This window comes from Dermacentor albipictus, chromosome 2 (genome assembly GCF_038994185.2).
Source record: "Dermacentor albipictus isolate Rhodes 1998 colony chromosome 2, USDA_Dalb.pri_finalv2, whole genome shotgun sequence".
NCBI lineage: Eukaryota > Metazoa > Arthropoda > Arachnida > Ixodida > Ixodidae > Dermacentor > Dermacentor albipictus.
In genome coordinates, this window is record NC_091822.1 from 166,844,219 (window position 1) to 166,870,514 (window position 26,296).

At 44.8% G+C, this 26,296-nt stretch overlaps 1 protein-coding gene across 1 annotated transcript in view; it reads left to right on the forward strand.

Moving 5' to 3' along the window:
• Positions 1–26,296, forward strand: part of LOC135910685 (AP-1 complex subunit beta-1-like) — a 28,170-nt gene extending 1,874 nt beyond the window's left edge. The window contains exons 4-19 of the mRNA XM_065442726.2: positions 140–275; positions 1,043–1,288; positions 2,719–2,979; positions 3,817–3,971; positions 4,112–4,252; positions 11,655–11,820; positions 15,136–15,224; positions 16,208–16,310; positions 16,439–16,516; positions 17,055–17,335; positions 17,956–18,160; positions 18,614–18,757; positions 20,757–20,902; positions 21,372–21,501; positions 23,790–24,116; positions 25,732–26,296. Of these exons, the coding sequence (XP_065298798.1) occupies positions 140–275; positions 1,043–1,288; positions 2,719–2,979; positions 3,817–3,971; positions 4,112–4,252; positions 11,655–11,820; positions 15,136–15,224; positions 16,208–16,310; positions 16,439–16,516; positions 17,055–17,335; positions 17,956–18,160; positions 18,614–18,757; positions 20,757–20,902; positions 21,372–21,501; positions 23,790–24,116; positions 25,732–25,806 (2,683 nt within the window). The 3' untranslated portion in view covers positions 25,807–26,296. The remainder of the gene's footprint in view (positions 1–139; positions 276–1,042; positions 1,289–2,718; positions 2,980–3,816; positions 3,972–4,111; positions 4,253–11,654; positions 11,821–15,135; positions 15,225–16,207; positions 16,311–16,438; positions 16,517–17,054; positions 17,336–17,955; positions 18,161–18,613; positions 18,758–20,756; positions 20,903–21,371; positions 21,502–23,789; positions 24,117–25,731) is intronic.

Below are 26,296 nucleotides of genomic sequence, written 5' to 3' on the forward strand. Positions count from 1 at the left end.
GGCATGAAATGAGTGCTGCAACTTCTGTACTATCATTACATGACCTGGAGCTTGCTGGCCTGTGCTGCGGTTCTGTTATATACCTGCTTTGCATTGAATGGTGCAAATTCGACAACTAAGACGTTGCATTTTCTTGCAGTGCCCTGTTTCCAGATGTGGTAAACTGCATGCAGACGGACAACTTAGAACTGAAGAAACTTGTCTACCTCTACCTGATGAATTATGCTAAGAGTCAACCTGATATGGCTATAATGGCTGTGAATACATTTGTAAAAGTGAGTAGCCGATGCTCTTCATATTTTCTGCTTCTTTAAGTTGTGAATGATTCATACACTTTGGAAACTTAGCACTGACATTTTTGTACTGGTCGTTCACCCTGCGTATGCATTGATCACTTGAAGGCAGCAAGAGTGGATTGGAAAGTTCTATGGCAGCAGTCTGCATATGCGTTTGATTGCCTTGTGTGTTCTGTGATAGCAGCACAGGCAATGGATACCTCATTCTTATTCATCACACGGCACCATATGGACACCCTGGTAGGCAGTGAACTCATCATTGTTGAATATGTCAAATCATGTCTGCAAAGTCCGCAAGGTGGAGGGAGTGTAGACACCGTGGCTGTACAATGTGTGGCTGTAATATGTAAGGTGTTGCTGCTCATTTTCACTTACGAGTCATGGGGATGAAGAGTACCTACATAAATCTTAAAATCCAAAGCTTCATTTTATCTGTCTCCTAGGGTCTGTCTCCATTTCAGTTCACATGACCACATTGTGACAGATGCAAAAATGCCAATGTATTAATAGATTAGGCTGCACATTTGAGAACCCCTCATGGTCAAACTTCAGAGCGACACCCCTCACAACACAGGTGCTGCTTGAGAATGTAAGCCTTATCACTCGTCATCATTCTTACTTCCACATGTTTACTGACGCCTTTGATATTTAAAGATTGGCTGTTGCCTAAAACATAACTGTTTCTTCCCAGAAACAAGAAATAATGATACTCATGTCCCGAGTCTTACGGTCTTGTGTTCCCTCAGGACTGTGAGGACGGCAACCCCCTCATCCGGGCGCTGGCGGTACGCACCATGGGTTGCATCCGCGTGGACAAGATAACGGAGTACCTATGCGAACCCCTGCGGAAGTGCTTGAAAGACGAGGACCCCTACGTGCGAAAGACGGCTGCCGTGTGCGTCGCCAAGTTGCATGACATCAATGCCCCCCTCGTGGAGGACCAGGGCTTTTTGGATCAGCTGCGAGACCTTCTCTCTGATTCCAACCCCATGGTGCGTTTTCTTGATCCTTAGGTGAAATGAAATTGTAGGAGTAGCTTTATGCAGGCTACAGGGTTGTGTACCTGGCTTCAGCATTTCGTGTAGACATGTCAACAGGACACATTTGGCTTTTTGACTTTGCTACTGTCTGTAAATTTTGTGGTTCTGAATTGCGACATTCAGAGTAGTGTCATGTGCGAGTACTAGCACTTGATAGCTAACGATGTGACGTCTTCTCCTAAACTTATAAAAAGAAACAAAATTTTCATGAAAAATGTGAGCTACAATTTTGAATGCATAATGTGTGCAATCAGTATCTGCTGCAGTGGCTTAATGGGTACAGTGTCTTGTGGCTAATGATGAAATCATAATTACCTGACTGTGCTGTGGCCACTTTATGGCACAGGCAAAGTGTGAAATGGACCATGTGATAGAAATTTAATTTGCAGTCTTCCACTCTGTTTCCTATGGCCTACCTTTTGATGTTACAGTGAAACAACCGCTGCTTGACATTGCAGCATGTCTTCATGAATGGCACTTGCAGAAAGCCCATCATTTGATAGTAACACTGTATTTGCAACATTTCTTATGTGTCTTTTTGGTAGTCACAAGGATCGCAGAAGTCCTTGTAATTTTGTTTGCAATGGCATAATTGCTACTCGAAAATTACAGAACGGTTTGCAACCAGCATTGCGAATTTGAGGAGTTTAGCCTGCTCTAGTGTATGACTGTTAAATATTACTGTTGCACAAAATGTGTGCACCCTTATTACCCTGTGGCCTGTGTGTGCCCAGGTAAACACCAGCTGAAAGACAATTTGCCAACACCTCATAGCACAGGCATAATTGCAAGAAAGTTTAATGATATTCACGCCATTGCAGGTGTGCCGTTGCCTTCAGGATCTGCTCTATATTTTCTAATGTAATGTAGATGTCACCGAATTTAAGAGCAAATAAAAATTTCTTTAGGAAACACTGTGCTGAGGAATATCTTTAACTTTAAGAAGGAGCAAGGTGTGCTTTAGTTCTGATATGCCACATTAACTATGTAATGCCAAAACACACTTCCACATCAAAGAAAATTAGAACAACTTGATCACCTTTTTTTCTGGATATGTAGAGTAAATATGTCAATTTTTTTTTCTAGTTATAACCTAATAGTATAGTAGCTGATTAGTAATCGGTTTGCTGAACGATCCATAATTGAAAACTCTTTCCAGCGTATCAAAATGCCGCTGTAGGCTATGCATTAAGTTTCCCGTGTTTAAATCGGACCTTCGCGGTGCCAAACAGCCAAGCATATACGATTAGTGTTAAAGCATACTTGTCCATTTGTCAAGTGGTGAAACAGTTTGCACTATTGGTTGGATAGTATAACGCTTTGCGCCAGCGCAGCTGTTTCAGAGTTCTCGCTGATCCTGTGATGCTGCGGGCGTGACACAGGTAGTGGCCAATGCTGTGGCAGCGCTTTCCGAGATGAACGAGGCGTCGAGCAGTGGCCAGCCACTGTCCGAGATGAGTGGGCCAACCATCAACAAGCTGCTGACGGCACTGAACGAGTGCACCGAGTGGGGTCAAGTGTTCATCCTCGACTCGCTGTCCAACTACTCGCCCAAGGACGAACGCGAGGCCCAAAGCATCTGCGAGCGGGTCACTCCGCGCCTGGCACACGCCAACGCGGCCGTGGTGCTGTCAGCAGTCAAGGTCGGTGCGAGCTTATCCCACTCTCCTATGCAGTGGTTGTTGCCTTGGCCGTGTTGCCCGAGTGATTTTTCAAACTCGAGATGACGGTATCTCGTGCGAGATTGGAGCACTAGTTCACTTGATAAACCGACACACCGCAGTGGCTACGCAGTGGTTTTGCGGCTGTGCGCAGTGTCACGGGCTCAAAACTTTGGGCTGCAGCGGCTGCATTCCGATGAAGGGACAGTGCAGAAATGCTTGTTTATTTTAGTTTTGTGTGCATGTTAGGGAATCCCAGGTGTTTGAAATTAATCCACAGCCCCACTGCCCCCGTCCTCTCACCACATGGTGTCGCTCATAATATACTGTGCAGTTTCAGGACATCAAACCCCATTCTTCTTTTCAGCTTCATTCCTTTTATTTTTGAATGGCTTTTCCTTGTGTCCTGCTGGGCAGTACAAAGTTCTTTTAATGTAAATGTTGACTTGCTAGGTTGTAGCAACATATTTCACCACTACCTGTAACCTCCTTGTATATTTGCATTGCATACCCTTCTCCCTACTATTTGATATCCATGCAAAGGGCCTTTTCATGCAGGGCACAGTGATATTCGATGCCTGCCTATATTATGAGCTATGACGGGCATGAATAACTCGAACACTCGATGGGGGGTAGAGGGGAGGAATGCAAGAAAAATGCTTGTGTACTTGATTTAGATGCACGTTGAAAAAACCCCAGGTGGTCAAAATGAATCCAGAGTACCCCACTACAGTGTGCCTCATTAACAGATCACGATTTTGGCACGTGAAACTACAGATTTAATTTTTTTAATGCTCATGAATGCGTTCGCTGCTTCAGGTGCTGATGAAGTTCATGGAGATGATGAGCAGCGACTCCGACTTTATCACCACCCTGACAAAGAAACTGGCCCCTCCTCTGGTCACTCTGCTGTCCAGTGAACCAGAAGTGCAGTATGTGGCACTCAGGAACATCAACCTTATTGTGCAAAAAAGGTAAGGCTTAATTCCTGTGCGTGTGTGTGTGTACAGGTGCAGTCACTTCAAATCGTGGTGCGATTACCTTTGCATTGTGGGAACGTATTGGCATGTAGGCAGAGTAGGTGACACACACATGCTTCTCTCTTCCTTTGCAGGCCTGACATCCTGAAACATGAAATGAAGGTGTTCTTTGTCAAGTACAACGACCCAATATACGTGAAGTTGGAGAAATTGGACATAATGATCCGCCTTGCATCCCAAGCAAACATTGCTCAAGTCCTGGCTGAACTGAAAGAGTGAGTGTCAAGTGTTTATTACTTTACATCACCACTTCTGAGATTACAATGTCACCATTGTGGCGCTTGGACCTCCGTGTAGTTTATGCATTTCGCTTTAGTTTGACATAATATAATTTGTATAAGCAAAACTGTGTTGTGGGAATCCACAAGGTGAAGATAGTTTGCTCAGTGAATAGAATGACTTATCCTGAAGGGCAGGGCTGTAGTGCTCGGTTCTGCTAAAACCTGAAGGTGTCAAATAAAAATGAGACCTTCGGCAACGTCTACTACCGTATTACTCGAAGATAGGTCAAATAAGAATGATCGACCCCTATACATTGAACTAGCGGAAAAAAAAAAACAAATGAATATACAGGTAAACCTCACAATAATGAAATTGGAGGGAAACGCGAAAAAAATTCGCTTTCGTGAGAATTTCCTTGTTGCGAAATGAGACAGCACAGATAGGTAATGCATTGCAGAACGAAACTTTGCTGCCCAAATTCCATTGGCCCACTTTGGCAAGCTCTGCTCGAGGGTATAGAAGTGCATTGCTGACAGTACAAAACGCACCACATGTGTCAATCGGCAGTGGCAGCATTGCCATGGAACAGTATTCTCAGTCAATTGCTTTCGGAGATACGATAATTTTTCTGAGATTTTGCGTAACGCAACACTGGACGCATAGCAACAGTGCTCCACGCGTGCAGCAGCATTTCTCCAGCGCACGCCTGTAGGTGCCGGAACATCCGGTGCCGAGCGCAAAAGTGATCGTATCTCATATACTCGAAGGCAATCAATCTAGATTACGGGCCCTTAGCGCAAATCCATGTCCGGCGCCAAATCTGCACGCAAAGCCTGTCAGGTGGCACCAAAAACCAGCATTCTTGAAGCAAGGGATGGATATTCCCTTGCAATCACTCAGTCACGAACCGATGCGCGGCACTCTGTGCTGTGACCGCCATCTCATGTGCCATAAGCAATTCCACGTCGGTGGGATGTGGATTTCCTTGTTCTTGCTGCATTTTTTCTCCCCAAGGCACACATTATATACTACACCAGGGGTGCAAAAACTGTTGTCACATGTCAGTAGCAACATGCGTGCTGCTTCAAATGAGTAATCAACAAACAAGATGGCAGCCATGATGTGTTTCCAGCACAGCTTCTGGCGCTTGGTTGTTTTTGTGAACAAAAATGGCGTCGCTCACTCAAGTGTAATATCAGGATATTTTATGCAATTTTATTGCAAAGCAATCGCATTTAGCATGTTTTGCAGCCTGCTAGCCTTGCGCGAGTAGGTAATATGTGGGGTTACGTTCAAGCAAATTTCATTGAGTGCAGGATTGTTGTACAGTGACATTTCATTGTCGAGAGGTACGAAATGCAATCAAGCCAAGGATGCGAAAGTATTTCATCATGAGAATTTCGTTGTTGCGGGATTTCGTTATCACGAGTTTCGATTGTGTACCCAGACCTTTTCAGACAAATGAGAAACTTTGAACATGACACACATTTATTTACTGTAAGCTTGGCTACTAAATCTCGCTAGTTGATGCTGTAAGCTGCATCTTCGTTGGAACTGCCAGAGAAGTCCTCGTGAAATGCTTCACAGGCATCCTTGGCACTCCAAACGTCATCCTTGGTTCCATCGAGTGCGTTGGTTATGCAGGATTTCTTATGCAGCCTGGATAACCTCCAGAATGGCTTTATGGAAGCTCGGTGCTTTTGCTAGCTTTGTTCACGAATATGGGTAGAGATTGTTTGGTGATGAATACCGTATTTACTAGATTCTAACACGTCCTTGATTGTAACGCGCATCCGTTTTCCGTGACTAAAAGAAAGGGGGGGGGGGGAACACGCCCTCAATTTTAACACGCACCCGTTTGTCACAAATTTAAAAAAAAGTCCTTTACAGTACACACACCTCATTCTTTCATACACGAATACAACTTTCTCTCGCTTGTAAAAACAAAGCTTTACTCCCAATACACTAACGTTGCGACAAATTTTGAAAGAAATCGCAGTTTAGGCCAAAAGGCAAAACATAAATTACGATAGCAAATTAGTAGACAGCTATACGAAAAGTATGGATAGCAGTTTTATCGGCTGTATAAACTTTTAAACATTCACTTACTAGCTATAAATATCTAGCAGCATATAAATATCTAGGCGTAAATCTTACACCGAGCCTTTCCTGGGCCTTTCACATTGCAACTATATGCGCAAACGCTTCCAAATCTCTTGGGTATATTCGCCGCAACTTGCGTAATTGCCCATCTAACATCCGTAAATTAGCATTCGTATCATTTGTACGCCCTCAGCTCGAATTCGCGTCCCCTATATGGTCTCCCTACCATGAATACCTAATCCACATGTTAGAAGCCATCCAAAACCGAGCTAGTCGATTTATTTCCCGAAATTACAGCTACCAGTCAAGCATTACTCAAATAAAACTCGACCTTTCACTTCAATCACTGAGTAGCCGACGTGACATAGCCCTCCTGTCCCTGCTCCATAGATATGTTCACCAAGTCAAGCCATCAAACTTGCCACTGGAACGCGCGTCTTGCACATCACGACGACTTTATAATGATTTAAGGGGGGACGCGGGTCTTGAAATCGCGAAAAATGGTCAAAAATGGCAATTTTCAAAAATTGCGTTTTTGAAGTCTTTAATGTCCCAACTATGCCTCTACAAAATATTATGGCTCAATTCCTACTCGAAGTATAAAAAAAACGGCAATTTAGAAACGTCGGTGAGCCGAAATTGAACGCCAAGCGCGAAGATTTGCTTCATTTTCAAGCTGCCGTAGCTCCGCGCGACGCGAACCGATCGGCGCCATCTTGGTCTCGTTTGAAAGCTGGTTTCCCGCTCTCTATTCTGGCGCCCGTCGGCACGCTGTAGACCCTCGTGCAGCGGAGCGATCGGCACCCCAAGCACCCGTTCTCAAGAGCGAAATCGTCGCGAGACAGCCGCTGATTGGGTGAAGCGGGCGCCTCCCCGAGGCGCAGCCCTCTGATTGGCCGTGACGCATGCTTCGCCTGCCGCGGCCCCGCGGCCGCGTTGTTCGACTCCTTCGCGTCGTCTGCTTTCGCCGGCGCGCACGTCATTTTTCGCATTCCTCTTGTATTTTTCGTTCTGCCTTTTTCTTTATCGTTCTTGTAGATATTTTGGCTATTGAGTCGCCTCTTTTAACCACGAATTTCTTGCTTTTGCGTGCCTGGTGTCTTTGTTCCGCGTGTCACGATGGCGCGAGACGCGCGCTTGAAAGCAAGCACGCGAAAAGCAGTCAGCAAAAAGAGGCGCGCATGGAATAAGAGCGCTACATCGTCGAGAACTACAGCTTCGGTGATGCCGCAAGCTGCTGTGGCATAGAGATATGGCTGTGGCCTTGGTGGATGCGGCTGGAGTGAGCTCGCCAACAACAGCTTCGCCGGTGGACGCGGCCGGACAGTCCCGATCGGTGTCAACTTCGGTGTTACCGCAAGTCTCTGCAGTGCCGGTGGATGCGCCTGGACTAAGCCCGTCGAAAATGCTAACTTTTGAAACGCTGCAAGTCGCTTCGGATTCCGTGTCGTCGGAAGCGGCCGAGCCGGCTGACCTAAGCCTAACGTCGACTTCGGCGTTTCCGAACGCCGCTTCGGTGCCGACGGACGCGGCTGAACCGAGCTCGCGTGCTCAACGCTTCGACGCGGTGTTTTGCGCGGAGTGCGCGGGGCGTGAAAAGTACGCAGACAATAAAACTTCATTGGCGAAGAAGTCCGCGACTTCCCGCAAGTTCGAGCTAATGAACGTCGGCGCAGCAAGTAAAGACGACTTTCTGAGCTTTTTTTTTTTTTTTTTTTTTGCCAAGTACCAATGCAATACAGAGGTTTTCACAATCTTTACATGAACAGATTTCTTTGAGTTTGGTGTTATTGTGTTCAGTAATGACTGGGCTGCATGCTAAAGCATTAAATTTTTCCATGTGATAGGTAAACGAAAGTGGCAGAGTAAGCAAAACTTTGAATGCAATTTTCTCAGCTTTGCTTTTTCGATCAAATGCCTTTGCCTTACGGAACTTTTCATAATGTTTGCATCAACTGATTTTATTGAATTAGGTATCATTTTTTTCAGTAAAACCTCAACTACATCCTAAAGCTTTCCATTTTTCATTAAACCCATTAGACTAGCAATTAGGTCAGATGTAAGCTAATTACTCCCGCATTGTTTTTTTCTTCCTACTTTGTTATTCATTCATGACCTATATGATCACTTTTTAAAAATTTCTTTAGCTTTAGGATGTGCAATGGGCCCTTGGAAATGACAGCCATTCTTTGAAACTAGTTTTTCTAATTAAGAAATTATCATAACGGCCCGTAAGAAAAGACCTATGTGGGATGAATTATTTTGCAATATCTTCATTTATAGATGAGATATATAAAATCTGAATATATATTTGGGATCAGCATTCAAAGATATATCTGCATGCCAATTTTCAGGAAGATATGTTACGAAATAAAAAAAAAGTTTTCAAGACCCTCATCCCCCCTTAAGCCTCACTCGCATTTATGGCAACACTAACGCATTTAACTTCTCGGCTTTACCACGCGCGATTCGGTTATGGAATTCGCTTCCTAATAGCACTGTCGCTCAAATGAGCAATGATAAATTCAGACAACTACTAAACCTACAGTCTTCATCATAACAAATATATTCATCTGTACATATGTCATGTCATATAATACGTGACTTTCTTGTTATTGTGGTTTCAATTTTGTTTGCTTTATGTACTCGCGCAATGTACGTTATTTCGCGCAAGTGTTACATTGCCTTTTATGTTTGAGTGAATTGCCCTTTTCATTCCTTTTCCGATAACGCTTTGTATTGATTTAGCGTTTTTTTTAACACTGTTTGGAAGCATGTGATCATTACAAACATTTTTAGCTCACATTTTTTAGCGCTCATATATATGTTTTCTCTTGTCATTTGTTCAATGACGCCCCCCTTACTCAATGCTCCCCTTGGGGCCTGTAAGGTACTTTGAAATAAATAAAATAAAATAAATTAACAAGCATGGTGTCACGCGCGTGCAAGCAAGCATGAACATGTATCACGCAGTGACCGCGGAAACTCTTTATCAAAATGCTGGAGTGGGAAAGTGCAGTAGCAGGAGCGAGAGAATTGACCTTTGTGCGGTCTCTCGCTTCAATGCGCACTAAGTGAGAACAGAGCGTGGTGTGCCTAGATGCATAGACTCTTGTCTCCATCGCAGATTGCTTTCAAGATAGGTGCCGCGCGGCCGCGCCGTATGTAGCAGCCGCCAGAGTAGAAAACTTCTCCTCTTTGCCCCAGTCCCACACGCAAGTTTCGGGAATTTTGAACGCCCGTGATGCGGCCTGATTTCCGTTAGTCTCCGCACACGTGATCACTTTCTTTTTAATTGCAGCATCATGATGAACTCTGCATGTCTTTGCAGTCGGCACTTCCATGCTGTAGAGCAAATGCAGAAAACGTGAAGACCGGGAAGACGGACGGTGCACTAACCTAAGCTACACTGTACCTAAGCACCCTTACTACAGCACATGGAGAAAGCTACGGCAGCTAGGCTCGAAGCGCGTGCGAGGCGGCCATATTGAAATGGCGAAGGCGATATGGTAATGCAGATTTAGGGTCATACTCGATTCTAACGCGCTGGCTATTTTTGGACCCGTTTTATTGGGAAAAAAGTGCACGTTATATTCGACTAAATATGGATAGGCTGATGGCTTGATTTGGGTAATATTTTCAAAAGAAAGGAATAAAGGTCGACTTAAGTTAGAGTAAATACGATAGTTGCGATCTGACCAGGTCGTGTAGTTATTCGTTCCCTTGGAAACTATCAGTTTGCTATGTATTGTTGAGTGAGAAGGCCCGGAACAGTTAACCCTTTGAGGGTAGATTTTTTTTTTTTGCCGTATGCGACCGCCCAGGGTCGATTTTTTAAATTGCAGATTCCAATTCTTCTTAGGGAGTTATATCGAAAAAAATTTACCGTAATTTTTCTACGGTGACTGTAAAGTGAAAAAAATATTTTCCGTTGGTATATATGTACTCTTCATTCATGAATAACAAGAGTAAAAAGGGAAATAAACTTATATGAATTGAATATTTCATGCGTTCAAGACTTTGAAAATGTGCACACGAGAATAATTCGCAAGACTCAAATGTTCCTGCTCTTACACTGATATCTACATCCATAGCGTAATTGAACTGCATAGGTGCGCGCACTCTAGAAAACTGTGTGGTTGTGTGCCCGTCAAAAAGCAAAACATGCGACAAACTTCCTATAATAATCTTATAGCCAACCAGAGGCTATTAGTTTTCGCGAGTCTCAAGAAAAAGGCAACAGAAATAGCATGCACGGCGGCATTGTACCTATGCGCACCCCCGATAGCTCTAAACGAGCGAGAAACAAGCGGTTGCCCTTTGAGCGATTAGTAATGAGATAGCCATCAGTTTTTCAAGCACAGGAAGCCGAAACCGCCCGTGGAACAAAGCCCAAACCGCCATCCGCCCTCGCGCGCGCCAATGCGTGAGCTGTAGTATATAGATGCAGGGGAGTGAACTAGCGCTAAAACAAACCATGCAACGAAAAGTGAGAGAGGGAGGTGTGCGAAAAAAATTCCCTGTATTCCCACATAGTGGCAGCACATGACAGAAAATAAAGTTAGAAAATTGGTGCGGTTTTTAAACGTACGGATGGCGCCGTAAATTTGCGGCATCGACCATTTTGGAGTTCGTTCGTAGCGCCGTATATTTGCGTCATTGACCCTCAAAGGGTTAATGTCATGGGTAAGAGTGAGGGACAGAAGCAATGCTCAATTATGGCTTGCTTGTCTAGTAGTTTTACAAAGTGGGATGTGCTATTTAATATCCCCATAGAAGTTCATTTTTGAGGTTAATTCTTGTTGGGCTGTGCACTCCTGAGCAAATACGCTTTATGAATGCATGATTCATCATTATGAGCAGTAAGTGAAATCCATCAATTTTTTTTTTCTAGAGCTGGTATTGCAATATGAGTTGTGATTATTTGCTTCTCATCTATATCTTGACTCGGTTGATAACCCGTTGGTGTAGTGGCCTTGCTGCTGTGCTGCCAAGCCCGAGTGCACGGGATCAAATCCTGGCGACGGCTGCCGCATTTCGGTGGGGACGAAAGGCAAAAATGCCCTCGTACCATGCATTCAGTGCGAGTTAAAGAATCCCAGGTGGTTGGAATTAATCCGGGGTCCTCCACTACGGTGTGCCTCATAGTCATGTTGTGGTTTTGGAACGTCAAATCCCAGAATTTAATTAATTTTAGTTGATAATGGTTGCATTTACTTACCATTTAGATGTCGCAAGTGTCGTTTACATGTTCATGCTGAGGTTCAACCTTCCGCACGTTCTCCCGCGAAGGTACGCAACAGAAGTGGACGTGGACTTTGTGCGCAAGGCTGTGCGTGCCATTGGTCGCTGTGCCATCAAGGTGGAGCCGTCAGCCGAGCGGTGTGTCAGCACCCTGTTAGACCTCATCCAGACCAAGGTCAACTATGTTGTCCAAGAAGCTATTGTTGTCATCAAGGTGAGTTCCCCATGGTGCACTTCCTACGGCTTCCACGAGACGACAGAGCATGCCGGATATACAATCAAATCTCGTTACTACGAACGAACATTAATGAATTTCTCAAATTTATGAATATTTTAAAATTCCCGCCAGATTGCCTATATTTTCAATGTAAATATATTTCAGAACTACGAATTTCAATACAGCGCGTATTTCAGAATAACGTGCATAGTTTATTTTCCACTTTATAATGGAGGAACATCGGTATTACGAATTCGGCTAAAAGTAACAGCGCTGCAATTCTCGCGTGAGACATACTGCAAGTGCAGCAGCTATCATCATCACCGCGTCGAGTGCCAACTGCTTCACCACAAACTTCAGGAACTTCACGACAAAGGTTTGACAAAGGTTGTTCACACGAGATTCAACGATGAATGAAGCCAGAGACTGCGCCAAGAAGCGAAAGTAGTTTTCGCTGCAGGACAAATTGGACGTATTGCAGGAACTCGCTCAGGTTGCAGGTTGCAACTAGGAAACTTTCAAAATGTGGACCGAGCTGTTCTCACGTGTTTCAAAGATGCCAGACTGTAAAAACTTCCCCTGTCTGGCCCAATGCTCTAAGGAAAAGCCCGCGAATTTGCCGATCCACTTGAAATAACTGGGTTCGGCGCCAGTGCGGGTTTGCTTTTTCGTTTCCGCCAAAGGAACGGAATAACTTGGCAGGTAGTCTCGGGCGAGGAAAAGGCTGCTGACAGAGAAGGCATGGATTCGTGGTGCAATAATCGTTTGCTAGAGGTGGCTGGATCATACTCTGAAGACTATATTTTCAGCGCGGAGGAGACCGCATGTTTTTATCAGCTCTTGCCAGATCAGACAATGCACTTCAAAGGGCAGCAGTGCAAAGAAGGGAAGCAGTCACATCGCATGACAGTCCTGCTCTGCTGCAATGCAACAGGCACGAAGAAAATTAAACCACTCATCATTGGCAAGTATGCGAAGCCTCGCTGCATGAAAAATGTCATGTCATTACCGTACAACTACCGCACCAACAAACGAGTCTGGATGACCAGAGAACTCTTTTCTGAGTGGCTCATCAAACTCAACGACCGAATGGGGAGGGTTGACCGAAGAATTCTACTGGTTGTCGACAACTGCTCTGCTCACATTGTGAATGTTCGCTTGATGCACGTTTGCTTGGAGATTCAGCCACAAAAAACACGTCCTTGCTGCAACTCCTATACCAGGGCATTAAAGAGTGTGAAAGCAGGATTTCGTAAGCGCCTGGTGTAGCAGTTCATTATCAACCTCCGCCTAAAGCAGCAGACTGCAATCAATATTCGTCAGGCAGCAGAAATGCCCACAGGAGCATGGTGGAACTTGAAAGTGTTCACCTTTAGCAACTGCTGGCAAAAAGCAGGGCTTATCAAAGTGCCTGTGTAGCTTGAAGATAACCTGGAGGTGACCGACAACAACCCAGGAGACCTGTGGACCGAGGTTGCAGAACTACTGCCTGCCGTCTCTTCCTTCGACGACTACATGGAGAGTGACAGCGTAGCACTAGTGGCAGCGCACCTGACAACCAAAGAAATTGTTAACTCCATTCGCAACGTCTCCAGTGATAACAACCCAAAGGAAGACGACTGTGGGTCACTGAATGCAAAAGATGAGATTGTGTCGAACATTGATGTTTTAGTGCACATGAACAAAGTCCGCACTTTCATCGCTCTGTGCAATGATGTATTCGATGAGGTGTTGCGCAAAGTGGAAGATGTAGACACATTCCTAATTGGTCGTGCGTGCTGTATGTGCCAGAAGAAAATCACTTTCTTCCAATAAAGTAGCTTTGAAGTGAGTGAGACATTTTCATTTGAGAGTATGCTTGTCTGCACATGTGTTTTCTGCCAAGGTACGTCGTTTTCATTACTAGGTTTGTCCACTGGCTCATAACCGCAAGTTTTTCATTACAATATTTCAAAAGAACGAAAGATTTTCGGCGGTCCCGCGTGATTCGTGATATCGAGATTTGACTGTAGAGGACATAAATTGAGTCGGCCAAAGGGACTTCGCTTCTGAAGACCATGTGCTAACAGCTCACAGGAACTTAGGTGCTTGAATAAGCTACCGAAAGAGTACAGTAAACCCTCATTACAACGAAGTCGGCTTATTCGAATTATCGCTTTAACCCAAGTGTCATGCAATCCTGACCAAAAAGATGCACGCAGAAACTTGCGTCAGACTAAGCTGACCTCCTTTTTCTCTGCAACATAATGAGGCAAGGATGGCCATCAATGAGGTGGAATTACAGTCGTCGAGCGATTTTTCAGACCTCTTGGGGACTGAGAAATAGTAAGAAAAATCTGTCCAAAAAACTTAATTGAGAAAACTGCAATTTATTAAGCTTAGAGCAGCTTAAAAAAAACTATAATAATGCCCTGCCTCATGATATGCTTGGAGGTGATCAGATTTGCTTGAATTTGCACAAGAGTGACGTCCTCTCTGTATACAGTCTGAAAGCGTCACCGCTTTCGTTATCTCCATAAGCGGAGGTTAAAGTAACAAGCCACGTTTCTTCGCACCACTTCGCTCTCACGAAGGCACATGATATGGAGCCAATCACACAAATGCGAAGCCGCACAAACACACACAGAGATGCGACAATGTCTCCGAGATACAACTGTTCTGTAGACACAACACATACAAAATAGAAATCGAAACAAAGAAAGAAAACAATGAATCCTGCATTAAGTGCTGAGCAAAAACAAAGAAACAAGAAAGAGTGCCGTCCCCTGGAGCATTGTCAGCCAAGGAAGAGCGGCATGGCCTCCGAGACAAGATGTTGCGCGCTCTCTCAATCTTGGAGGCTACAGGGTGGGCCACTGGAAGCCAAGCAAACGGAAATTCAACATGCGGGCCCCCTAGATAAGGTAGCATTAGTAGCTTTGCTCAGAATGAGCAATTTAGTCCGGAAAATTGAACGTTGGGTGACAAATCGGCTGTGAAAATCCATTAGCTCTGCATGTATTAACCCGGATGATGCATTTATAAAATCTGGAATATCCATCAAGTCCGAATTTTCGGAGTCCCAAAATTCCCTTGGCAGCTGTACTTGGTAATTTTTCCCTTTACTTCTGCGGTGTTGCCAAACAGCTGAGATGTTATTGTCGCAGGTCTTATAGCGTATCTACTTTTATCGAATTACTGCTTGTGTCAAAGTTTTTTGCCGCGCTGTTCACTGTATTGTAACAGCAGCCTTCAAACATTTTCATCCAGTGTTATATTTTTTTTTTCTGGAAGAAGTTCTCACGACTTTGTTTGTCGTGACTTTTAATGCAGGACATCTTTAGGAAGTACCCAAACAAGTACGAAAGCATTATATCCACTCTGTGTGAAAACCTGGACACGCTGGATGAACCAGAAGCAAGGCAAGTTGCGTGCCTTATTTTTACAAGTAAAGTGACTACATAAATGCTTAATTTTAGCTTGCACTTATTCTTAATCTACAGCTAACCATAACTGCATCATTGTTAATACGAAAGAATAGGAGGAAAAGCTTTCCTTGTGAGTGCACCACATCCCAACTGTGTTGCATGCTTGCTTCAACTTATTCTAGCCGATTCTCATTGAACCACTAATTTCATTATGCACCTGACTATCAAAATACTGATGTTTAATCATTTTATAGCCCACTGTGTTCTAGTGTGGGATTCCACAAGTAAGGGACTTGTGTTGTGTAAGAGTGAACGCGCTATCATTCTCTAATCTTGCACAGTAAAAAAGAATTAACTTTAACTGCAGAGAGATGCTTAAATTTCAAGCAGTCACACACAACGCAAAACTTTGCAGGTCCATGTATGCAGCCCACATAGTTGGTATGCCGTCCATGACTTCTAAGGCTGCAGCTGCATGCTTTATATTTCACGAGGAAAAATGCCTCGTGAATTGTGCGACTTAGTGGCATATGCCCGTGCTGCTGCAAATGTAAGGAAGTGGCACGGTATGTCTGCGCCGTGGCAATAAAACATGTTTGTGGTGTGCACAAGACTAGATGCCATTGGTGGGTTCCCGCATCCATGATGGGCTAACATCTGGTGGTTTTGTAAAGGAACTGTGCTTTGCGTCACATGATGGAGCTTTCCACCATAATTGGTGGAAACACATGGCGGTGCAACATGAGGCATTTTTTTCTGGTTAGACTGAAAGTGGTGGCAATGCAATTTCTGCAGATTTGGGTATCAAAAACGATGACCGTGCCTCGCCGCCGTGCATTTATCAAGCGAGAAGTCGCGCCTTGTTGTTGCAGCTTGTGTTCTCTCGTTTTCTTTGTACTTGTAAGAGCTCCCAGTGCTTTGACCGTGATAGTCCTTCGGCAGTGCCGGTACAGTATTTTACATTTTGCCTTGCTTAGAGCCTCAATGATCTGGATCATTGGAGAGTATGCAGAACGCATTGACAATGCGGATGAGCTGCTGGAAAGCTTTCTGGAAGGATTTCATGATGAGAATACTCAGGTAAGCCCATGTTCCTGTCATATTTTGACACAATACACATAATGTGCAATAGCAGCATTGATGTGCCCAGCCTGTTTCAACAGTATCGCAAGTTTCAAACCTTTACCTTTTCCTTCTTTCTCCGACAGGTTCAACTTCAATTGCTTACAGCCATAGTCAAGTTGTTTTTGAAACGACCCACAGAGACCCAAGAGCTTGTACAGCAGGTAATAATTGGAACTTATTTTGACACAAATTGTGTTTTTCTTGCTTCTTTAGACATGGGACATTCTGATTTCGTCCAGTTTCCTGTTGCGCCATGCTTCGACATTGGATGTGCCAACTCTTTAAACTCAATTATTGTAGTTCCTTCTACAGTGGCAAGCCTGTCATTGTCGGATCGCCCACAATGCATGCCACATTCTCAGATTCTTGCAGTTACTGCCACCTGATCTAAAATGCGCAATGATGGCCGTGGTTTATTGCTTAGCTACACCGCTTGACTAATGTCCGTCAAGGTTTTTTTTTTTTTTTTAATGGTCTGTATCACCATCACCATCATTTCCGAGTTGCATCCCAGTTTAATACCGACATACTTGCTGAGTTAAACTGTCTCATTTTACAGCAGCGGTTGTTACCAGCCATTTCCTGTTTTGAAAGGACATGTGGGGTCATGAACTCGGCTGATGTCAGTGGCAGGCTGACCTCCGCTGTGGCCTTTGGTTAATGACTGTGCCTTATAGTTATGCGACCTTTACCTTGCAGGTTTTGAGTTTGGCCACCCAAGATAGCGACAATCCCGACCTCAGAGACCGGGGTTTCATCTACTGGCGGCTGCTCTCGACGGATCCTGCGGCTGCCAAGGAGGTGGTGCTGGCTGAGAAGCCACTCATCTCCGAAGAGACAGACCTGCTTGAGCCCAGCCTACTCGATGAGCTCATTTGCCACATTGGCAGCCTTGCGTCTGTCTACCACAAGCCACCGTCAGCCTTCGTCGAGGGATCGCGCGTTGGTCTCCGCCGTGCCCTACCCCTCAGGCACAACTCGTAAGCAGGCTGCCTTCAAGTGGGGATGGTGTAGATAGATTACTGGTTGTTGTACTCTCCCACTCTCTGTATGAGACGGCTCATCAGCTGCGACCAATTTGCTTATACTGCCCCCTTGTCTTTTTACCTTTTTTTAAAAGTTCTTGGAGTGATAGTGTTTCGTTAGGGCATGATTCTTGCATAACATTTTTAATCGTGTTTCTTGTTTTCGGTAAATGGGAGAGAATGTTTAAGGGTAGTTGTGGCGTGGTTGCCTAGACTATCTTAAATATGTTGGACGTCCCTTGACCACTAGTGGAAGTGGCAGGTGGAAGGGAAGGTAAAAGTGCACACTGCATCATTTCTGCACAAATTATTTGCACAAGTCTGGGAAACAGAATTGCGAAGTGTGTGTGTGCATCTGGGTCATCCACAACTTTTGCCTGTTCGTGACTCTTCACTGCAATGTAATGCGTGGTTGTGAAGCATTCTTCTGTGATTCAGCTTTTTGCAATACTGTGTTGCCACGAAGTTGTACCATACTTTACTGGGACACTGCATTAAAAAGGTTTTTTTTTTTTTTTTGTGGCCGCTGGTCCAAGATACTCTGTATAGCTGGCATTTTTCGGTTCTTTTGATAGCGTGGGCTCGGCAGACGAAGCTGGAGCATCGGGAGCTGGAGACCAGTCGACGGTCATCCCGAGTGCTGACACGCTGATTGGAGACCTCCTGAGCATGGACATTGGAGCCCCGCCCCCTGTGCCACCCGCTGCGGCCGTGCCGGTGCCACCGGCTGCCCCTCCATCGGCAGCCATGGACATCTTTGGTGGCGGTCTGGACAGCTTGGTAAGGTGCACTGCTCTAGCTACAAAATTGCAAGTATTTAGTGCATAACGGTGCCTGTGTAAGGGAGCCAGGTATAAAGGGCTCTTGTGACTGAGCCACTAGCTTGTTGACACTCTGATTTCACATCTGTTGGTATTTAATGCCCAATACGCAAACACATATGCAGCTTAATGCCTTCTCCCTAGTCACTTGGTTAAAGTTCTTCGCAGATGTATGCCAATCTAACCAACTGATACATCAAAGACAGTGAAGCTGTATATGCGCCTTCGCACACCCTTCGTTGAAAGCACTAGAGGTTCGTTTGCTGGCAATTCTTAGCGATTCATTACTGTTGCCCTTGTTATATGGCCGTGTCCGAACTCTCACTCCTGCAGCATGCTACAAAGTGCTATTGGGCAGCTGACTTGCAAATTATAAGGACTCGCACATTTATGAATGAACTGCTTCCTGCAGTTGGGTGACACCCTTGGTGGCGCTGGAGCTGCTCCTATCCCAGCAGCAGCACCGGCGCCATTGGCATCCACCAACACGACAGGCCTGCTGGGTGACATATTCGGCCTGGGCTCCACTAGCACCTTCTACACGCCACCAAAGCAGGCAAGTGAATTTGACTCGCCATACGGGAGAGGGCAGGCAAAGATAGCTTGCCTCTTCATTCCATTTCCTCGCGACATCTTATTTGCCTCTATCTAAGCTGTTACTAAACCGTTCGTGAAAGTTGCTGCACCAGAACGCTTCCTGGATGGGGCTTCACAACTTCCACCATATAGCTACGATTTGTGATAAGCCCTAGGTACCAGAACACAGTTTGATCAAAGTATGAAGACTCTAATACTGGGTGTTTCATAGTATGTTGCTTTGGAATGGCAAACTAAATCAGTTAGTTGAACAAAGATTATTGTATTTGCTGTTATCTGTCCGTGCTTTTCGTTCTATGTGAATGATATGGCAATTTGACATACCAGTGGGGGTGAAATGGATGCTGAAATGACTGTTTATCTAGACTTCACATGCTAGAAGACCTCTGGTGGCTAGAATGATTCCAGAGCTGCCTCACGTCCCATCCTCATCTAGGAATCTTGAGGCATAGGTGTAACATTCAGCCATAAAATTTGGCAAACTAGTAGTACAGTCGACTTCGTTAATTTGACCCTACGGGACCGACGAAACTGGTCGAATTATCCAGCAAGTCGAATTAACAAGACAGAAATAATGCCGAAACTTGCTGTCGATTGACTTGGCACTGCAGTATTTGCCTTTAAATTTAGCTTCAGCATAATCCATCCGAATTATGCAGTGAAGTATACCAAGGGGGGGGAGGTGCCACTGTTGGTAGGCATAACACGTGTTCCTTAATTAAGACAACCACATGTGCCATCTCCAGTCACAGTACGAGCACTGAGACACCTAATAAGTTTACTGGCAGGCCTTCAGAGTTTTAAATAGACCCCCGCTCTTATGTTGGCAACAAATGTCCCCTCGACCTTTGGAGTTCTTTAACCTTATGGCTTCCTTTGTTGCTAGCTTTCCGGGACTCGAACCCGGGACCACCGCGAAGTCCCGGACCAGACGAGTTTTTCTTCAACTGCGAAGCTTTTCTTTTGAGGAACCCGTATGAGTTTCCTTTGTAGCACTTAGTTACCTTTGGGTGGATGTTTCATTTTCCCTTTATTAATTGCTTCTCTCCACCTTGCAGGTTTCCGCAGAACTATTACATCAAGCTTGCAATAAGCTTTACTATTGGCGGGCCACGAGTGGATTCTGCATACAATAGCAAAGCGTTATAGTTTGCTGGGAGTGGAAACTATAGTGACATGCCAGCATTTTGCTAAGGTCCTGCCCTTACGAATGCATCATTAGCCACATGTGCGCTGAGATCTGTAAAGTTACTTTCTCTGTCACTTTGGCCGAAAGAGTACTAAGTTCGAAAGGTTAGATTCCATCGCAAACCGTTAACAGCAACAATGTCAACAGAACGTCAACGTGCCATAATCTCAAGGTAACGGCATAGTAACTGCCAACTCTCTGTAACTTTGCATGAGAGTGGCACGTTGTGCCGCATTTTCGCAGCACAGTGCCACTGTCACGCACGCCAGTGCTATCTCAGAAGTCATAGCCACTGTACTGCTTCGCCCTGAAGCATGCTGGAGACATGCTTTGGAAGCATTGGATGCCCTAGCATGGTCGAAAGCGAGTGACTTTCCTCGTGGCTTCTGAAATCCGTGTGCGGTGCTCGTTCGCTGCAGCAGTTGTATCTTCATCGGGCTTAAACTGTAGTGGGAGCCGCGCTGCTCTGCGTCCAGTTCAATCTCACTTCCATGCTTCGTAACATCGCGAGCGGTACCCCATTTTACCATGACCGCGTTTGAAGTGTTCGTTGTAATAGTACGGCTCTTTTTAAAATTTTCATTATTTGCAGATGCAGTTTCAGTAGGCAGAGTCGGAAGATCATAAATGGAGGGAAATGTGGTCGTCATAACCGATAAATCGTTATAAGTGGGTTCAACTGTATTGAAAGCAGTGGGCACCCTCCTGCGTGCACATTCATAAATGTCTTCAGAGTCCCACAACTCAACTTGCGAAATCCATCTTGCAGATCTGGCTGCCTGCAGCACGAGGAAAAGGTTTGGAGATTGCAGGCTCCTTCACACGAAGAAATGGCCAAATCTTCATGGACATGACCTTCAGCAATAAAGCAATGCAGGCTATGACTGCCTTTGCTATCCAGTTCAACAAAAACAGGTGAGTGAACACCAGTTGCTGCTTCTCACATTATTGCAAGAAGTCCTGACATTCTTGCTTGCAGTCAGCAATATTGCAGTCCCTGCTGTGCGGCTGCAGTGGCCATTCGTCACAAGGGCTGGGTGCAAAATGAGAGGTCATGGCTCTGTGCTAGATTGATCTTAGAATGGGATTGGGAGGGGAGGCGCACACAGTTCGGCACCTCTTACAACCACTTAAATGGGCAATTTTCATGGTGGTGGTATAGGCCTGTATAGTAGCCATACTTGGTGCACCTTCCTCTGTGGAATGTGTGCATGCTGCTAGAAGCAGTCATGTGGGTTTTTGAAGCGAAAGGAAAGATAACTTTGCTAGTTGGTTTTCATCTTTCATGCTGCTTTCTTCACAATGTGTGTGTGTGTGTGTTTTTTTTTTTTTTTTTTCAATCTTTGCACGGTGCTGAGACAGAATGTGCCCCTTATCTGTGCAGCTTTGGGCTGGCCCCCGCGCAGCCGCTACAGGTGCAGGCTCCCTTGCAGCCAAACTTCCCAGCGGACGCAAGCCTACCACTTTCCACTACTGGCCCTGTCCAGAAGATGGACCCCCTCACGAACTTGCAGGTTAGGTACCACTGTCCAATAAGAGAAGGCATAATTGCCACCAGCCTTGCGTGGGAGATGTGCATTCGACTGTCTAACGCTTACCGTGTTTTTCTGCATATAACCTGCCACCACATATAACATGCACCCCCAATTACAACAGCCTGGAAAGAAAAAAAAATATCTGCTTGTGTCATCCACGTAAATAACTGCATACAACACGCATATATTTGCAAAAGACAGTCTCCATTTTCGGATGCACAACTCGTTCATGCCGTATCTTCAGCCAGTTCCCCATCCTATGGCGATGCTGACAAAGCTGGATTCACACGCCGGACGTTATTGTGGGCAAATTGGTCGCAAATCAGGAGCAGTTCTTGCATGGGCACCGGTGATGGAGCAAACATGACCAAGCCGAAAATGCCTACGGTGATTTAGCTCACCACCGTACCACGAAGTGCTTCACGTGGACCGAGGGAGTGCCGTGGGAATGGGTGACGTATGAGTTTGCCAGCACTGGGTGCACTCGTAGAATAAAGATTCACTAACTAATGAATGCAAGATGGCAGACTGTAAAGAGGAGGAGAATGAGCGAGTATGAAAGAGGCAAGAAGTGCTTCAGCACACAGGGGTGAAGAGAGTGCGGTACCCTAGGAGGTAACGAAACTGAATGGTGGAGAACCTTACCTTGAGTTCTGGCTTCACGACAGCATCCTGCTGTGAAGCTACACTTAATAGGGAGGTGGGTCTTAGAAAAAATCATTTTCTTTGAGATACGGTGCTGAAAACTTCTACTTACGTGTAATGTTATGTTTTTATTTTGAATGCGCAGTCCATTTTTGTTTGACTTCTGGTTCTAATATGTGAGCTTCCGTTAAATAATTTTGTGCAAAGACTTAAAAAAAAATCACTCCTTGAAATTTTTCTGAACAGGGTATTTATTTATTTATTTATTCAAAAGAACCTTACAGGCCCTATGGAAGGGCATAAAGTAAGGGGGGCACATTAAACAGTAAAAGGTATAAAAAGTACAAATTTCTAATAGGAACAAAGCTATAAAAAGATTACCATGTTACACAATATTGAAGGCACTAGGAATACAAAGCAATATCTGAAGGCACACGAACACTTGTTACTGTTAACAGAGCAAAGGAATACCGTTTATGAAAATGATGTACAACATGGCAAAAATGCACGATAACATACACTAGATTGGTCACTCGTGAACGGTATTAAATGACTTCAGTATGATTCAAAGAATGCAGTAAGACCAACCTTATTGCTCTTGCCTTACCTAGAACAAGAGTTACGAGATTTCAAATTTAGTCACCAGAAAAAGCTTTTTCAAGTTTAAAATTCAATATCTCGCAACTTGTACTTTAGGTAAGGCAGAGCAATAAGGTTGATCTTATTGCATTCCTTGAATTATACAGAAGCCATTGACACCCTATTTAGTGAAATCTAATGAACAGATATTTTGCAAATCCTTGTGGAAGATAATTAAAGAAAGCTTGCATAATGTTTGAACCAAAGGAGGTATACGAAAAACGGACCTTATAGTATTCGAAAATAAGCATATAACATTACAACTATGTATAAGCTTTCAGCACTATACCTTGAAGAATATATTTTTCAAATTTTTGTCTACGACCCACATGCTCCCCTCTCCCTAAAAGGCAAAATGTGCATATAACCCACACCCCGTCTTTACTGTTCAATTTTTCTTTTGAATTTTTTGTGCAGGTTATATGCGCAAAAATGCCCTAGCTGTGCATTGAGGCCTCACACACGTTGCTGTTGTGGTAAAGTGTACTCTAGCCTTCACACTGATGTGCACCTTTGTGTATGTCCTTGTTCCGCATACTTCCTTGAAGACATGTGCTGCTATGTGCACACGTATCTGCATTCTTTCCTACAACAGGTGTATCCAGCATGTCGCCCACAGAGCGTTCTTTTGTGGCTTTCCGAGTGTTCACCTTCCAACCCACTTGCTCGCTTGCATCTCGGGTTATTCACTTACTTTCCACTGAGCATGCCCCAGAGCAGCCATGTGCCGCCTTCGCTGTCACTTCTGCCGACGAAGTACTAAGTTAAAAAGTAAAATGCCTTCATATATGCCCTAATGCCCAGCACAAGTGTCTGGTCGTTGACCCCGTTGAATATTTGAGGGTAAAAGGACGTAGCAGTACATTTGTGCGCCAGCGCTGTAATCTGGAAGCCTGTGACGTCACCTCATGTGGCCGAGGCACTGCTTCAAAGAACAAAATTCCAGTGTGTCAGATTGCGTCTGGCTTGTGCTGTCGTTGCAGGTGGCCGTCAAGAACAACGTGGACGTCTTCTATTTCAGTTGTGTGGTTCCATTGCACGTGTTGTTTGTGGAAGACGGACTGATGGACAAACGCGTGTTCCTAGCCACCTGGAAGGATATTCCAGCCCAGAACGAGCTTCAGTTCTCGCTGGATGCGGGGTCCCTGTCCGCTGACCAACTGGCCCAGCGGCTGCAGCAGAACAACATCTTCACCATCGCCAAGCGCAACGTTGACGGCCAGGACATGCTGTACCAGTCGCTGAAACTCACCAACGGCATCTGGGTGCTGGCCGAGCTGAAGGTTCAACCGGGGAACCCCAGGATCACTGTGAGTGGCATTTATTTTTGTTCAGTGGAACAAGTGCAGAAGGGGCACACACATTGTAACTAATAAAATGTTGAAGTGTGCAGTGCAGCTATTTCAAAACTAGTTCACTATGCCATCCCTGTACAAGGTGCACCTTCTGTGACAGAGATTGCGGCGCCATTGCCTGCTTGTCTTTGGCAATCAGAAAATGCAGCTGAAAGAGAGGGCCAATTTGTATTGTCAACACGAGATAGCCAGTATGATGGTAATACAAGGGTCGAGTGTGCCTGCTTACCTTGACATGGCTCCTGCTAGTTGCTTTTTGTGGTTCGCTCTTCCTTAAACCATTGTGGACAATCAATGACAGTGCTGCCCGTTGATTCTCTGGCATTCCTCAGCAATTCTCGAGATAGTTTTGTAATTAGGTGGATTTACATTTACCGTATTTACTTGCATAATGATTGCACTTGCATAATGATCACGCCCCTGAATTTTGTCGTCCAAATTAGATTTTTCTTTTCCGCATAATGATAGCACTCCGGACTTGCCGCATTGATATGTCCTGTGCCAAGTCTACCTAATGATCGCGCTTACCGTCTGTCGAATGCTGCGCGAACGACTCAAGACATACCAAGCGGTCTGCATGCACCAGATTCTTAAGCAGATGCCCCATTTCATCCTTTCATCACTTCCCGCACTTCTATGAAACAAAAGCTACAACCAAACTTGCCTTAGCTTTATTATTTGTAGGTTTTATAATGGTTGTGGTCAACAACGACAAAAAAGGCACCTTTCGATTCTTCTCGCCTGCACTCATGGGCATGCAACAAATCGCGAGCGGAAACAATAGTAGCCACGTTTGCACTGATACGTTAGAAGTGTACTCTATTCATACGCCGACGCTTGTAACACAGCTAAGATATTCGCCCGCCCTTAGCGGAGACGTGCCGTATTAGGATAGTAGTGAAGACAAATGCCGCAGTTTCCGCAGCATGCCCACCATGTGTTTCCATGTCACTGGCAGCTAAGTGCCCCGATCTGTTTCTGTCCCCTCAAAGTGGACATGGCTACGTCATTGCCGAAAACTTGCCGATATTAACGGTATTGTTCGTTATTGATACGGAACAAACTGTTTCAATGCTCGTAATGTACTCACTAGAAGAGAAAAAAAATGCATTGGGCTTGCTCCGCCGGCTGCCATTTTTGTTTTTGTCTTGCACTGTTACAGCGGCAGTGTTGTAATTGTGTTGTCATCCCGCAGCAAACGTGGGATGAAAAAAAAAATTTTTTCTTTTCGTGGAAAATCGAACCCGCGTACTGATCGCACCTCTGAATTTGCGTTACATTTTTTGACAAAAAAAAAATTGAATCATTATTCGAGCGAATACAGTATTGTCTAAATAGTAAAGCTGCTAAAATGCAGAAACGTTTCTTCGGCAACTACTCTTTACATAGATAGTAGACATTCGTTACTGAAATGGCTGCTTTGTTTGAGGGCAGCCACTGCGCCCCGTTTTGTTGGGGTTGGGGAGGAGCGTCAAGCTAAGGCAGTACCGTGAATATGGCCATTAGTTTTGATTTTTGCCATTGGGAACTGCTGTTTACAGTTTCACATTGTGGGTTTTCTTCATTGCAGTTGTCCTTGAAGACGAGAGCGCTGGAAGTGGCACAAGGGGTGCATCAGATATATGAAATCATCCTACACAGCTGAGAAGACTGAACGGGAATGTTTCTCAATGCCCCCCCCCCCCCTTTTTTTTCTTGATGCAGTTGTCTCTGACCTGCCTTTTTTTTTTCTTTTGTGGCATGTATGCAAAGCATAAGTGCAACATTCCTAAGTTATGTCACTGCGTCTGTGTGAAAGGACTGCAGACTTAGCGTGCTTGGTTGGCATCTGATTCGCGTGTAGAGCTGTCAAAATTTTTTTTGTAAGTTTGTCTCTTCATTTCGTGTACTGGACATTCCCGACCCAACCGTCACTTTGGATCGTAGTGTATAGTTGAAACTTAAAGGCCCTTCTTTACTCACTGGCTGCTGCATTGCTCTTTATATTTTATTCTTCCACTATCAAAAACGTCTTAGGCTTTTCTTCAGCTCATCTTCGATTGGATGTGTGTGAATATGAATGTTTTGTGTTGGAAGAGCAAGCGAAGCATCAAAGCCCTATGTGTTTATTAGCTAGTAAAAGGTGTGCATCACGA